The sequence below is a fragment of the Pelodiscus sinensis genome, chromosome 24 (assembly GCF_052426305.1).
Source record: "Pelodiscus sinensis isolate ZL-2025 chromosome 24, ASM5242630v1, whole genome shotgun sequence".
In the NCBI taxonomy this organism is placed as follows: Eukaryota; Metazoa; Chordata; order Testudines; family Trionychidae; genus Pelodiscus; species Pelodiscus sinensis.
Window position 1 is genome coordinate 15,296,902 of NC_143075.1, and position 15,772 is coordinate 15,312,673.

The 15,772-nt window shown below is 48.8% G+C and overlaps 1 protein-coding gene across 1 annotated transcript; it reads right to left on the reverse strand.

The window, feature by feature from the left end:
• Window positions 1–1,662: 1,662 nt before the first annotated feature.
• LOC149521720 (phospholipase A2, membrane associated-like) lies at window positions 1,663–12,474 on the reverse strand. The gene is made up of 5 exons (XM_089773053.1): window positions 12,272–12,474; window positions 9,488–9,575; window positions 9,343–9,399; window positions 4,176–4,320; window positions 1,663–3,200 (listed from the first exon to the last, which is right to left on the reverse strand). The coding sequence occupies exons 1-5, from the start codon at window positions 12,368–12,370 to the stop codon at window positions 3,086–3,088; spliced, it is 504 nt and encodes a 167-aa protein (XP_089629179.1). The 5' UTR covers window positions 12,371–12,474; the 3' UTR covers window positions 1,663–3,085.
• Window positions 12,475–15,772: the final 3,298 nt, after the last annotated feature.

Genomic DNA, 15,772 nt, shown 5'->3' on the forward strand with positions numbered 1-15,772 from the left:
TTGATTGCTTACCGGTGTGGGAATACTGAATGCATGAGAATAGGAGATGGTTTAATGAGCATTGCAAGGAGCCAGGTGGGACAGGAACCTTTGCTTAACACTTTGGCTTTCTCCCTCTGCACTTGAGGTTGGAGTAGAAGCGGTATGCCTTGTTGTAGCTCCTTAAATTTCGCTTCATGCACAATGCAGCGGCCTTGTCACACTTACAGATGCTCCTTTTACACCAGCTGCCTGGGCCTGGGAAGAAGCACGAACTCCATGAGAATCAGCGTATGTCTACACTTGCAGCCTATTTTGGAAGAGGGCTGCAAATGTAGGCATTCAGAATTGCAAATCTAGCCCAGGATTTAAATATCCCGCGCCTGATTTGCATCTTCCCGGCCGAGTGCCATTTTTGAAATTTACAAGGCTGGAATAACTGCCCGCGTCTACACGCGGCAGTGAAACGGGAGTTCAAAATAAAACTCTATTTCGAACTACCTGTTATTCCTCTTGCAATGAGGTTTAAAGTGTAGACATACCCTCAGCGCTGGGTGTTTGTTCACAGCCAGCATTTCCAAAAGCATTCAGCGTTGAGCTAATTCCCATCCCGACCAAGGGCAAAGCTCCCATTGACTTCAGTGGGCAGAGCTATAGACCAATCCTGAGTGCTTTTGAAAATCCCATGTCCACTCCACCCATTTTTCTCCACAAGTTTTAGAGGTTCATTGTTCTAGAGGAGCTGATGAGTTATTTCTTCAAAACATATTCCACCTCAGGGGGCAGCTCACAAACTATTTGCTATAACTTTTGGTGCCTCTATTCACTGGCCCTAATTCTCCATTCTCACTGGCCATCAGAGTCATATAATCATAGAACATTAGAATCGGAAGGTACCTCAAGAGGTCATCAAGTCCAGTCCCCCGCCCTCATGGCAGGACCACACATCATCTAGATCATCCCTCATAGGTGTCTATCTAACCTGCCCTTAAATATCTCGAGTCTCAGAGATTCCACAACCTCCCTAGGCAATTTATTCCAGTGTTTAACCACCCTGACAGGAAGTTTTTCCTAATGTTCAACTTAAACCTCTCTGGCTGCAATTTAAGCTCATTGCTTTTTATTCTGCCATCAGGGGCCAACAAGAACAATTTTTCTCCCTCCTCCTTGTAATACCCCTTTTAGACAACAGCTATCATGTCTCCTCTAAGTCTTCTCTTTTCTAAACTAAACAAGCCCAATTCTTTTAGTCTTCCCTCATAGCTCATGTTTTCTAGACCTTTAATCATTTTTGTTGCTCTTCTCTGGATCTTCTCCAATTTCTCCACATTTTTCTTGAAATACAGTGCCCAGAACTGGACACACTACTCCAACTGAGGCCTAATAAGCACAGAGTAGAGCAGAAGAAAGACTTCTTGGCTGTGTCTACACTGGCCACTTATTCTGGAAAATCAGCTGTTTTTCCGGAATAGCTTGCCAGCTGTCTACACTGGCCCCTTGAATTTCCAGAAAAGCACTGAGGATCTAATGTAAAATCATCAGTGCTTTTCCGGAAAAACTATGCTGTTCCCATTCGGGCAAAAGTCCTTTTCCAGGAAAACTGTTCTGGAAAAAGGGCCAGTGTAGACAGCACAGATTTCTTTTCCGCAAAAAAGCCCCGATCGCGAAAATGACGATCGGGGCTTTTTTGCGGAAAAGCGCGTCTACATGGGCACGGACGCTTTTCCGGAAAACGTGCTTTTCCGGAAAAGCATCCTGCCAATGTAGACGTGCTTTTTCCGGAAATATTTATAACAGAAAACTGTTCTGTTTTAAGCATTTCCGGAAAAGGGTGCCAGTGTAGACGTAGCCTCTGAGAACAGTTATTCTCCCAATTATGCACCCACCTTACAATAGCTCCATTTAGGTTGTATTTCCCTAGTTTATTGAGAAAAAGGTCATCCAAGACCATGTCAAATGCCTTACTAAAGTCTAGGTATACGACGTCCACCTGATGTTGTTTCTGCTCCCTGACTGCCAGCAGTGCATGCTCTCATGAATAACTGTGACTAACTGTGCAGACATCCAAGCTAACAGGACTTTGCATTTGTCCTTGATGAAATCACGTCAGCACAGGCAGGTGTTTGCAGAATGCAGAGAAAAGAGGTTGCCAATACTATCAGGATGAATTTGTGTCTCTTTCTTTCTCCCTGCTGGTCTGAAATCCCAGTGTAGTTGAGGCCTATCGCTTCCATTTTATTTTCCTTCTCTTCCTTGGGCTGTTTGGAGTCAGACTGTGTCCGAGGCTCAGCGGGGGGAAGCTGGCCAAGTGCTACTGAACTCAAGGCTCTGCAGCTGAGTTGCGGACCCCACAGATGTTTTGCAGAAGTGGCCCAGCAAAGCAGTGAGCTGATTTGGGATCAGAGACAAAGGAAGGGCCTATCTTTCTAGAGCAGCAGTTTTTAAACCTTTTTCCTTAGGCCCCAGTTGAAGAAAATTGTTGATGACATGACCCAACAGAATTTGACCAGAGTGTGGCTGAGAATGAGAGCTTTGGGGTGCATGAGGGGGCTCCGGCTTGGGGGGGGGGTCAGGGCTGGGACAGGAGGGGCTTACTTTGAGTGGCTCCTGGTCAGCAGTGCAGCCGGGGGGCAGGGAGGAGGGGGCTAAGGCAGCTTCTTCCTTCTCCTGGCACCGCAGAACATGCTGCGCCCCAGCAGCAGGTTCCCAGCCAATGGGAGCGTGGAGCTAGTGCTCTGAGCAGCAGCAGGGCATGGTGTGCACTCTCTTATCCCCGCCACACCTAAGAGCCGAGGCTGTTGCCGGCCGCTTCTGGGGCGAAGTGCAGAGGCAGGTAGCTGCCTTAGTAGCATCGTTCCCACTAAGGTGCATGCCTACACGGCCATGCACAAAAATTCTTCCCCCATTACCTCTTCTGGAGAGCTGCACAGCAGCACTTGCTTGGCCGGTGGCTGCTCTGGCAGGCAGGGCCGGCTGAGACGGCGGGGTGAGGGAGCTCCTGGGGTGGGGGGCCAGGACCTGCTGCGGCCATGTGGCAGGGAGGGGAGGCCCGCTCTGGTGGCCAGTGCTACCACATGGTGGGAGAGGAGGGCATGGCCTGTTCTGACTACTCACCGCATGTTATGGCCCCTCTCCTGTAGGTATAATGGTATGTGTCAGTTATGACATGACATTTGCTAGCTATGAGCCGTGAGTAACAGCAGTCATGACGCAGGCAACACCTGTAAGGAGAAACAGGCTGAACTGGATACACAGCAGAGTATGCAGAAAAACAAAACAACGCCCCCCCCTCCAACTGCGCCTGCCCTCAATGGGTTTCTGAATTGCATAAAACAAGCAGATCCTGCGACATCACAGCTCAACGGAGTAAAGCTGGTCGCAAAACTTACTCATACAGACAGTCTCACTGATGTCAATAGATTTTAGCCTCCTCTCCCTAAACATTCCATGGGCCAGTTCTCTCTGATATCCGTGATAGGTCTTTGCTCTTCTTGTTACTTTCTTTGCTGCCTCTACTGGCCTTCTTTCCACGCTTCCACATATCCTGTCTGGCCTTGGGGTGACGGGCTTCTCTTGTGCATCTCCTGGTCTTGGGAGCAGACGTCGTGCCCTGTGTGCCCATTGATCCGTGTCGCTTCATGGAGTTACGTTCATGTCTCTCCGTTAGGGATCCGTACCGCAGTCTTCTTTCAGAAGTCACCTGAGCACATAGCCAGGCCCGCCGACAGGGGGAGCAAAGAGGGTGATCGCACAGGGGTGCGGCATTTCAGAGGGGTCCTGGGTGAATGTGCTCTGGGTGGCGCTAAGGGCTGAGTTCCCTTGGCCCTGCCCCTTCCGCCCTTGCCCCGCCCCTTCTTCCCTCGGTCCCGCCCCTTACCAAGGTATGAATCCAGTGCCCCCCACACCTTGCGCCCAGGTCTGCGGTAGCTGTTGGCCCTGCTGCACATACCAGGCTAAAAGCATCCGTAAAGTATCTCAGTGGAGTTACGCTAAGGATGAATTTGATACCATCTTTTCTCCCTGGCTTAAACCTTTCTCCTGCTCTCTATTTCCTGCACCTGTGTGTCACTCTGCAAGGCTGACTGGGGTGCAGCTGGGATATTCAGCAAGCTCTAGTATCTAGAGCAAGGACTGGAGACCCATAATTCACCAATGTGGCCTGTGTTTTTAGATACCATAATCAATATCTGCTGTACCAGTCAGTGGCATCCTTAGGTTCTCCTTTGCCTCCCACGCCGCAATGGCACCCGTAGAAGGTGTAATTTGGGAACGCACTTTTCCCAGTTGCTTGTTTGATCATCTTTCGAAACTCCAAGAGACTCCCATGCACCACAAATTCACCTGCAAAATAACAGCAGAGTGTTACATCCTAGTTCAGGGTCTCTGCGCCTGAAGTCCCCCTCCATGGCCCAGCAAGGGCACTGGCTAGACTGGTGATTTTCAAACGATGGATTGTGACCCAACACTCGGTGGCAGAATGTCAGGCTCTGGGTCTCTTTGTGCAGGTGGATCAGGTGACCAGTGCAGGTTCTAAGGCAACGCCCTGCCTGTCCTGCACCACAGACTGTGCAGCACCCCAGAAGTGGCCAGCAGCAGGCCCAGCTCATAGGGGTGTGTGCGTGGGGGAGTGCACAGGTATCCATGCGCTGTCCCTGCCCTGAGCACTAGCACTTCACTCCCCTTGGCTGGGGACCTGCTGCTGGCTGCTTCTGAGGTGCAACATGGTCTGCAGTGCCAGCAGAGGCAGGAAGCTGCCTTAGCCCCTCTCCCCTCCCCCCCCCGCACCGCTGACTGGGAGCTCATAGACTTTAAGGTCAGAAGGGACCATTATGATCATCTAGTCTGACCCCCTGCACAGTGCAGGCCACAGAATCTCACCCACCCGCTCCTAGAATAATCCTCTCACCTATATCTCAGATATTGAAGCCTTCAAATACTTTGAAGACCCCAAGATGCAGAGAATCCTCCAGCTGTGATCTGTACCCCATGCTACAGAGGAAGGCGAAAAACCTCTAGAGCTACTCAAGGGAAGCCCTTCCTGCCCCAGCCTTGACCCCCGCAAAAAAAGCCAGAACCCCCACATACAGCCAAAGCTCTCCTCCTCAGCCCCACCTCAGAGCTCACACTTTTGTCAAATTCTGTTGGGTCTCAGCATCAATGATTTTCTCCAACTGGATCACGAGAAAAAAAGTTTCCAATCAGGGGTGGCCTGGGGCCACTTGACAAATTTCTGAAGTGGCCCTCCGTCAAAAATGATTGCCCACCCCGATCTAGAGTATCCCTGACAGGTGTTTCTCTAACCTGCTCTTAAAACTCCCCAATGATGGAGATCCCACAACCTCTCTAGGGGTAGGTCCACACGACAGCGTTATTTTGAAATAGTTTATTTTGAAATAACGGGTCTAGACAGAAAATGCATTTCAAAATAGCGCGTCCACACTGATAGGATGCTGAATTGCATTTAAGTCCAGCCAGAACCGGTTCTGGCAGGGCATCAGGTCAGGAGTTACCTTGTGTGGCTGCTGCCTGAGGCTATCTGAGACTTGTGCTTAAAGGGACCCCCCGGACAGCCAGTTCTAAGGTTTCCCTGATTGCTTGCCTACCTCGCTGAGGGACAGCACAGCATTTTTTACTCTGCATGCTCTGGTTGCCCTCACTCAGGACACCACAGCACTCTGCAGCATAGAGCCGGAGCCAGCTCTGGGCACTCTGATGCTTCTCCTGTACGTATTGCTGTGAGCCTGGCAGCACGTTCTGCAGGCAGTAACTGTCTCCCTGGTGTGCCCCACTGGGGGCTCGTGCCTCATTCCACCCTCACGTCCTTCCACTTACCCCTCCCTAACCCCCTTTCCTGCTGTACAATAAAAGACACGTGTTCATTACAACAAAGCCTCTTTATTGAACAAAACTGGGGGGGGGAGTGAAACTGAGGTGAAACTGGGGAAAGAAAGTGGGAGAGGGGAGAAGAGAGGATGGGAGAGGGGAGGGGGAAATGTGGGAGGAGGGAGCTGACAGGGAGAGGCAAGGGGAGGAAGGAGGAGGAGAAGCTCAGGGCTCAGGGTTGGGGGGTCTCACCGGCCCAACTGTCCCCCAACACCATGGGTGCGGGGGCCTCGGCCCTTGGGGGTGTGGGGAGGGTTGGGAGGAAGAAGCAGGAGTGGGAGGAGTAGCGGTAGCTGGGGAGGCAGCAGAGGCTGGAGCAGCAGGAGGCAGCAAGTTCTGCCCCGGGGTCGATGACCACCTGGGGGGCACAGACTGTCCTGCCCCCCAGGATGCGGTCCATGGCATCAAAATAGGGGCAGGGGTCTGGGTCTGCTCCTGGTTGGGAGCTGCCCCCTGTGGCCCTGGCATATGCCTGCCGCAGCTCCTTTATTTTCATGTGAACCTGCTCCTGGGTTCACATGTGGCCTTTGGTGGCCAGGCTGGCAGCCATCTGCCTGTAGACGGTTGTGTTCCTCCATTTAGTGCGGAGATCATGGACATTGGAGGCATCTCCCCAAACCTGAATTAGGTCCCTGATCTCTGCACTGGACCAGGCAGGCACCCGCCTTTTCCGACCCCTAGTAGGCTCCTGGGAGCTGGCAGACTGGTCCTGGGGAGTGGTGGAGGGCTGGCTGGCACTGGCTACCTGGCTCATGCTGGGGCCACTGGGTCAGGTGCAGCGACTGCTGGCTCTGGGCTGGCAGGCTTGGAGCTGGCACAGGCACTGTGGCCAGAATCTACCCCTTTAAGGGCTCTGGGGAGGGGGGGAAGGAGAGGAGTTTTCTTGGTTGTGCCCAGAGTGGCCAGCAGGGCACCCTGGGAAGGGCTGGAGGCCCCTATTTCGAAATAAGTGTCTACACAATGCTTATTTCGAAATAGCAATTTCAAAATTGGTGCTATTCCTCATGGAATGAGGTTTACCAATTTCTAAATAAGCCCTCCGCTATTTCGATTTAATTTTGAAATAGCAGTTTGGCTGTGGACACTGGTAAAGTTTTTCTTAATGTCCAACCTATACCTCCCTTGCTGCAAATTAAGCCCATTGCTTCTTGTCCTATCCTCAGAGGTTACAAAGAACAATTTTTCTCCCTCCTCCTTTGGTTTACTTAAAAACGGTTAGCATGTCCCCTCTCCGTCTTCTCTTTTCCAGACTAAACAAGCTCATTTTTTTCAGTCTTCCCTCATTGATCCTGTTTTCAAGACCTTTAATCCTCTTTATTGCTTTTCTCTGGACTTTGTTCAATTTGTTCACATCTTTCCCAAAATGTGGCGCCCAAGATCGGACACAATACTAGAGTTGAGGCCTAATCAGCATCGAGGTGAATGGAAGAATTATTTCTCACGTTTGCTCACCATACAACATCCCAGAGTGATATTTGCTTTTTGGGCAACAGTGTTACACTGTTGATTTGTATTTAGCTTGTGGTTCACTATAACCCCTAGATTCCTTTCCTCAATACAAAACTGAATCTACCTCCCTGAGTGGAGCACTTCGCATTTCTCCATCCTGTTTACTTCAGACCTTTTCTCCAGTTTGGCCAGATCATATTGAATTTTAACCCTATTCTCCAAAGCACTTATCCAAAGATACCTCCCCCAGCATGGTATCGTCCAAAAATTTTATAAGTCGTCTCTCTATGCCATTGGATAAATGAGGGTGGGCAAACCTTTTGGCCTGAGGGCCACACCAGGTTTCAGAAATGATCTAGAGGGCTGGGTAGAGAAGGCTAGGGGTGTCTGTGCCTCCCAAAACAGCCAGACATGCCCCCATCCAACCCTCCAATCCCCACCTCCCAGCCCCTCTACCGCATCCAACCCACCACTGCTCCCTGTCCCCTGACTATCCCCCCACTTCCTAGTCAATGAGCCCTGCTCCCCATCTCCTAACTGCCCCAGGACCCTCTGCCTCCTATCCAACCCCCTTGTTCCTCACTGCCACCACTCCAGACCTGTGGCACCCCTACTCTCCATCCCCTGACCAGCTCCCCCCGACCATGCCACCTGGAGCACTGGGGCTGGCGGTGCATTGAGCGCACCCCCCAGGTGCTGGAAGAGTTGAGGTTGCAGCGGGGGTGGGGGGACAGAAAGGGAGGGGTCTGGAGCTCAGGGGCTGAACAGAAGGGTCTGGCAGACTGGATGTGGCCCGTGAGACATAGGTTGTCCGCCTCCTATCTAATAATGGATGAAGCTGCTGGTGGCGGTTCAGAGACAGTAAGTAACTTAGCTTAGAAAAGGAACCTAATCTAACGCAGAAGTGCAACACCTGAAACCTGTGTCTTCGGGTTCCTTTTCTGTGCAGCTTGTGGGTGTTGCTTTTCCTGACTATTTCATCTCCACCGCTGGGATTGTTTTCTAGTCAATAAACATTTGTGTTTATTTTGTGTCTCGAGCCAGTCTCTGGGGTGCAAACTAGGGGCTGTTTTCACACCTTCAAGTTAAGAAAGCAAAATGCCATTTAATTGGTATGGGGCCCTCCCATCAAAATCTCATTTAATTGGTATGGGGCCCTCCCACCCGCTGCTGGGCTGGAACGGCCTCCTCATAAAAACCCTGGAGCACCCCTGCCTGCAGAATGCCCGGGCCCACCACAGGCAGGGGCTGCTCCAGCTTCCACCAGTTAACCGGAACCAGTAAGCCTCACCCATTAAGGCTGATGCTTACCAGTTAACTGGTTCCTTGGTTAATCTCCAGAGATGGAGATTCCACAACCTCCCTGAGCAATTTATTCCAGTGTTTAACCATCCTGACACTTAGGAAGCTTTTCCTAATGTCCAACCTAAGCCTCCCTTGCTGGAATTTAAGCCCATTGCTTCTTGTTGTAACATGAGAAGGCAAGGAGAACAAATTTTCTCCCTTCTCCTTGTAACACCCTGTAAGGTACTTGAAAGCTGCTCTCATGTCCCCTCTCAGTCTTCTCTTTTTTAAACTAAACAAACCCAATTCTTTCAGTCTTCCCTCAGAGCTCATGTTTTCTAGACCTTTAATCATTTTTGTTGTTCTTCTCTGGACCCTCTCCAATTTCTCCACATCTTTCCTGAAATGTGGTGCCCAGAACTGGACACAATACTCCGACTGAGGCCTAACCAGCGCAGAGTAGAGCAGAAGAATGACTTCTGGTGTCTTGCTCACAACACTCCTGTTAATGCGTCTCAGGATCCTGTTGCTTTTTTTGCAACAGTGTCACACTGTTGACTCATATTTAGTCCTCACATAGCTAGCTGCACCAGCAGCACAGGGCACCCTAGAATCTGACCCTTGGATTCTACTCTCATGCTAGGTTTACACTGGGACAAGTGCACAGACCTCAGTGGAGTTACAGGTAAATGCGAGCAGACTCAGGCCCCCGATAATCAGTACATTTTGAAAAATTACTTCACTTACTACAGGAGAACAGCACAGCCAATGCTAAGAGGAGCTTCATCTTCCACTTGTCAGGATCTGGAAGAAGAGAAACCCACACTGGTCTTCTATTCAAGAGGAGCAGTCCGTCTGTCCAGCAGGCTGTAGAAAATCGGTTACTCCATACATCCCAATGCTGGCCTCCCTCTGCAAATGCAAACTCCCACGGAGTTGAAGAAGCTTTTTACTGCAGTAAGTGACGTGCAGTTCCAGGCCTGTAGAAAGAGAAGCAGGTTTTATCAACGGTTTCACCAGTGGCGCACGAGACCCTTCATTAATGTGAGACACTTCGTTAACACGAGTGGAAACACAGACACAGTATAAAACACACAAGGGTTAAGCAGCTGAAATTAGCCGGTTACCCAACGTGAGTTTCTCATGAATTTGCCTGGTTAAAGTGTGGGCTCAGGAACTGATGCAAGTTTGCATGTTTCAGTAATCCAAAGAGAGTGAAATCAATGCTTACTGGGAACACAAAACACATGGTCGTACGGTAACCTCTACAGAGCTCAAATAAATGAATTTATCCTTAGCGAAGGTAATCCTCATAAGAACATAAGAACGGACACACTGGGTCAGACCAAAGGTCCCTCTAGCCCAGTATCCTGTCTGATGACAGTGGCCAATACCAGATACACCAGAGGGAGGGATCACAACAGGTAATCCTCACGTGATCCCTCTTTGTCACCCACATCCAGACAAACAGAGGCTAGGGATACCATTCCTACCCATTCTGGCTAATAGCCATTGATGGACCTAACCTCCATGAATCTATCTAGCTTTTTTTTAACCCTGTTAAAGTTCTAGCCTTTACGCATCCTCTGGCATGGAGTTCCACAGATTGACTGTGTGCTGAGTGAAGAAAAACTTCCTTTTGTTTGTTTTAAATCTGCTGCCTATTAATTTCATTTCGTGACCCCCTAGTTCTTATATTGTGGTAATAAATAAATAACTTTTCCTTATTCACTTTTTCCACACCAATCATGATTTTATAGTGCTCTATCATAACCCCCCTTAGTCTTCTCTTTTCTAAGCTGAAAAGTCCAAGTCTTTTTAATTTCTCTTCATACGGGACTCATTCCAAACCCTTAATCAATTTTGTTGCCCTTTTCTGAGCCTTTTCAAATGCCAATATATCTTTTTGGAGATGAGGCAACCACCTCTGTATGCAGTATTCAAGATGTGGGCGTATTATGGTTTTATGTAGAAGCAATAAGATATTTTCTATCTTATTCTCTATCCCTTTTCTAATGACTCCTAACATTCTATTTGCTTTTTTCACTGCCACTGCACGCTGAGTGGATGTTTTCAGAGAACTATCCACGATGACTCGAAGATCTCTCTCTGGAGTAGAGGGTGTATCAGTGGAGCTCCATTGAAGTCAATGGAGCAATGCTGATTGACATCTGCCAAGGATCTGGCTCGGGGTGTTAAAATATAACAAAAGGACATCAAATCACGCCACCTAGGATGACACGTGTTAAGGACATAAAACTATACATCATGGCTATGTCTAGACTGCATCCCTTTTTCGTAAAAAGGATGCAAATTAGACATTGCAATTGCAAAAGAAGCGAGGATTTAAATCTCCCCCGCTTCATTAGCATAAAAATGGCTGCCGCTTTTTTCCGGCTCGGAGCTTTGCCGAAAAAAAATAAGGGATAAGGGAACTTTCAGAAAAGGCTTTATTTTCCGAAAGATCCGCGTCTAGACTGGCGCTTTTTTCCAGCAAAGCTCCGAGCCGGAAAAAAGCGGCAGCCATTTTTATGCTAATGAAATGGGGGAGTTTTAAATCCCCGCTTCATTAGCAATTGCGATATGTCTAATTTGCATCCCTTTTCCGAAAAAGGGATGCAGTCTAGACACAGCGAGCCAGTATGGACCAAGGCCCAGATCCTCATCCTATTGAAATCAGTGGCTAAACTTATCTTGAGTTCAACAGGATTGAGACATACCATCAGTACTGGTGCAAGGGGGGCTGCTGCAGCCCCTGACTTGAAGTGGTTTCCATTCTACACAGGGTTTATAGTTTGGGTCAATCGCTCTTGGCACCCCCACCTTACAATTTGTCCCAGTGTCCGTGCATGGCAGCATAGAGCTCTTTACAAGCTTTATCACTCAAACATGGAACTTAGAATAGTCAAACGGACTCTCTAAGCTGAAAAGAAACATAATAGGGATAAAAGTCCTTGTTTGTCAAATGGAGCCATGGAAGGCGAAAGCTCCAGTTCACAGGTGGTCTGTGTCACCAAGGTGTGGGGAGTCACTGGGCCCAGACATGGGTTTCATCCAGCAGTAGAACAAAAGGTTTATTGGTTCACAGGGACACAGCGAAGAACAGACTTGTCAGCGCAGGAACCAGAAGCAATCAGAACAATCCATCTTGAGGAGAGGGGGGGTCCAGAGACAATGACCCTGCCCCCCATCTGTACACCCCAAGGCAGTGAGACTCACTCACGCTCTCAGAAGCTCATCTCTGTCTCGATCCAGCCTTTGTCCAGCTTCCCAGGTAAAAGGTGTCACCTGGTCACACTCCCCTCTCAGGCTCAGGTTACAATGAGCCTGGGCGGTTGTGTACATGCAGGGCTGGGGCAGCCTCCCTCAGTGAGTCACACCCAGAATTCCCATCCCCATCTAGATAGTGGTGCAGTGCCCAGGGAAACTGAGGCACATATACAGGGTTACCACCGGACAGTAGAAATCACTTGCAACATATAGTGAACAGAATGAATACAATCCCCACTTCATCACAGCCTGTTTTAATGTCAGGCAGTATTCACAGATCTAGTCTGACCTGCCCGCAGCAGCCAGTGGATCTCAGCCATTAGTAGCATAAGGTTATTCTATACCACCACTGTCTTAAAAACACTATTAGCTCTGCTTTAATCTAGGATAAGCCTGAGTTTGTTACCTGCACCTCGTCCTCAGCAGCCAGCCTAAGGATCCGGTACTTGTCCAAGAGTTGTTGGCTTTGGGGAAGCAAACTGATGACAAGGGTTATTTCTTCCATTGGGGGGAGGGCCAGGTTTGGACATGCTCTCTGGCCTGGAATTGGATGGGTCCCATTTTCAACAAACCAATGCTGACCAATTGGTGTAGAGAGCACGCTGCATTCATTGCCTTTGCACATCCCAAGCAGAGAAAACAGGGCCCTAGATTGGCAACTTCCTGACTGTAATGGCATGTGTTTACTGTGGTTTTAGTACCGGAACTAGTAGATGTCTCAAGGCACTTGCACTTGAAGTCTAAGTTCTGCTTTCAAAATGTCAAGGGTTTAAGCAACTGACATATGCCTACCCAGAACTCCCTTGTTTTGCCATACATGGATCTGTGGCCTTTATAAAGATTTCAGGGTGATTGATGTAACCTCTTTGATTAAATTTGCGCAACCCCAGGTTCCTACTCAGGTCAGAGTTTCCTGACCAGCAGCTTTGTTACCTTGCAGTAGCATCCATTCCAAGTCCTCTGGTATTTAAAAGGCTTCTTTTCACATCCTCTGATGTGTTTCATGGGGGGTCTCTGTTTCCACAACATCTCAATATTCTGCTGTGTTACACAGCCCCCCTTAGCTCTTCCCAGGCGTAACATGTCACTGTTCTGGTAAAAGCATTTCTCTCCGAGGGGAATGTCTTCTTTCCCACATTCCCCAGGAGTTTGTGACTGTGTACTTTGAAAAGTCGGCTTCTGTTAAGCAGAGAGCAAATAGAAGCTGGTTTTCCCACAGGAATTCATCAAAGCTCTACTGCAGGGGTGTTTTCAATTCAACTGCCCCAGACTGAAATGGGGAGTCTCTTGCTGATCTAAATAGCCAGTTTGCAAGCACTGGTTCTGAGCTGTGCTGAGCTACACTGACTGGTAGTGCCAAGGAGCAATGGTGGGGATCAAGAGAAGAAGTCATTGCCACCCGGGCATTCGGACCCAATTCATCCTGGTTTGTCCTTTCCCCATCTCTGTTTTCTCCTCTAGCCCTTCTTTGGGGCCAGTTGGACGTTGCATCTTGTCCAATGCTCCATCTGTGGTCAGGTAAGAGATGGTTGTCTCTGGATTTATCAAACCCCCCACCAGGAATCCCGTTGGCAACAATGGGTGGAGTTTGGAGACAACCAGATATGGGAGCGTCTCTGTGGCCTTCTTCCCGTGCATAGCACTAGTAAAGGAGAGCCTGCTATGAAAGGCTGTAGGTCACCATGTAACCTTCTGCCTCAGTGAAAGATTTGCTGGGGCTAAGCTGAGTGATAGAGGTGTCATAACCCCTGTCTGTTAGCTGCCCCAAACAAACTTCTTGGGACACTGTCAGTCCTTTCCTTTGCCTTCCAGTGAACACTTGCTGCACCCCAGTTCCCAAGCCCCCCGGAAGAATGTTCCCCAGGATTATCCAGCCCTGATCAGTGGGTACTCTCGGAAATTGCCCCGTGTGATAGCTGCGAAGAGCCAACGTAGACACCAGCTTCTCTGAGGCAGCTTAGGTGAGGTTCCAGTACTCACGTGGCCTGAAACTCCCATAGGGTATGTCTACACTACAGTATTATTTTGAAATATCTTATTTCAAAATAGTTATTTCAAAATAACTTTGCTGTGTAGACATACCCTTGGGCTGTGTTTAGACTGGCAAGTTTTTCCGCAAAAGCAGTTGTTTTTGTGGAAAAACTTGCCAGTTGTCTACACTGGCCGCTGGAATTTCTGCAAGAACACTGACGATCTCATGTAAGAAATCAGTGCTTCTTGCAGAAATACTATGCTGCTCTTGTTTGGGCAAAAGTCCTTTTGCCCAAAAGGGCCAGTGTAGACAGCTCAGATTTGTTTTGCGCAAAAAAAAGCCCCAATCGCGAAAATGGCGATCGGGGCTTTTTTGCGCAAAAGCGCGTCTAGATTGGTACAGACGCTTTTCCACAAAAAGTGCTTTTGCAGAAAAGCGTCCATGCCAATCTAGACCACCTTTTCCGCAAATGCTTTTAACGGAAAACTTTTCTGTTAAAAGCATTTGCGGAAAATCATGCCAGTCTAGACGTAGCCATACTGATTTCACATCCTTGCCCTCCCTCGCATCAACCTGTTTTTTTTTCTGGTGGGCTAATATGCAGAGAGAGTCTCCTTCATGTTGGTTTCATAATGCAATTAATTAATTGCATGTAATTAATTGCATTAGGGAGAGGGTGGTAATTGGGTTCTATATCCCATAGTGAGGCAAAAATTGCTTGTCAACCATGTCCAGAACACAGATTCTAAACATGTGTTTGGTACATGCACTGACCTTCTTGCAGGACATCCACCACACACTGCAGGACATGATGGGGACCAGCATAACATTAGCTTTTAGTTGATCCTTCCCATGACATTCTTCATAGATAAATACTAAATGTCAACGTGGAAGATGTGATGAGTTTGTCAGGCCTGCTGACAGAGTAGTGAACCATGTGGCACAGAGAAGCATAGACGGAAACAGAGAGAAGGGCCCCTGGCAGGACGGCTCTGGGGAGAAAGGCATTTGCTGGTGGGCTGTGCTTCATGTAAAAGACCATAGTTACCTATTCCCTCTCCCCTAGTCCCTTAATGCATGTTATCATCGCTACCGTCACTCAGCAAGGATCTCCATGCATGGTGGCATTGCACAGAGAATCCTACAGTTGGAAGAGACCTCAGGAGGTTATTGAATCCAACCCCCTACCCAAAGCAGGACCAACCCCAACTAAATCAACCCAGGTCAAGCCAGGACTTAAAAACCTCTAGGAATGGAGATTCTACCATAAGAACATAAGAACGGCCGTAGTGGGTCAGACCAAAAGTCCATCTAGCCCAGTAGCCTGTCTGCTGACAGTGGCCAGCACCAGGAGCCCCAAAGGGTGTGGACCGAAGACAATGATCAAGCGATTTGTCTCGTGCCATCCTTCTCCAGCCTCTGACAAACAGAGGCCAGGGACACCATTTCTATCCGCTGGCTACTAGCCTTTTATGGACCGAACCGCCATTAAATTATCTAACTTCTCTTTAAACTCTGTTATAGTCCTAGCCTTCACAGCATCCTCTGGCAAGGAGTTCCACAGGTTGACTATGTGCTGTGTGAAGAAGAACTTTCGCTTATTAGTTTTAAACCTGCTACCCATTCATTTCATTTGGTGTCTTCTAGGTAACCCATCTCCCTAGGTAACCCATTCCAGTGCTTCACCATCCTCCTAATGAAATAGTTTTTCCTAATATCCAACCTAGACCTCCCCCACTGCAACTTGAGACCATTGCTCCTCTTTCTGCCATCACTGAGAACAGCCTCTCTCCATTCTCTATCCTTCAGGTAGTTGAAGGCTGCTATCAAATCCCCCCTCACTCTTCTCTTCTGTAGACTAAATAAACCTAAATCCCTCAGCCTCTCCTCATAAGTCATGTGCTCCAGCCCCCTCATCATTTTGTTGCCCTCTGC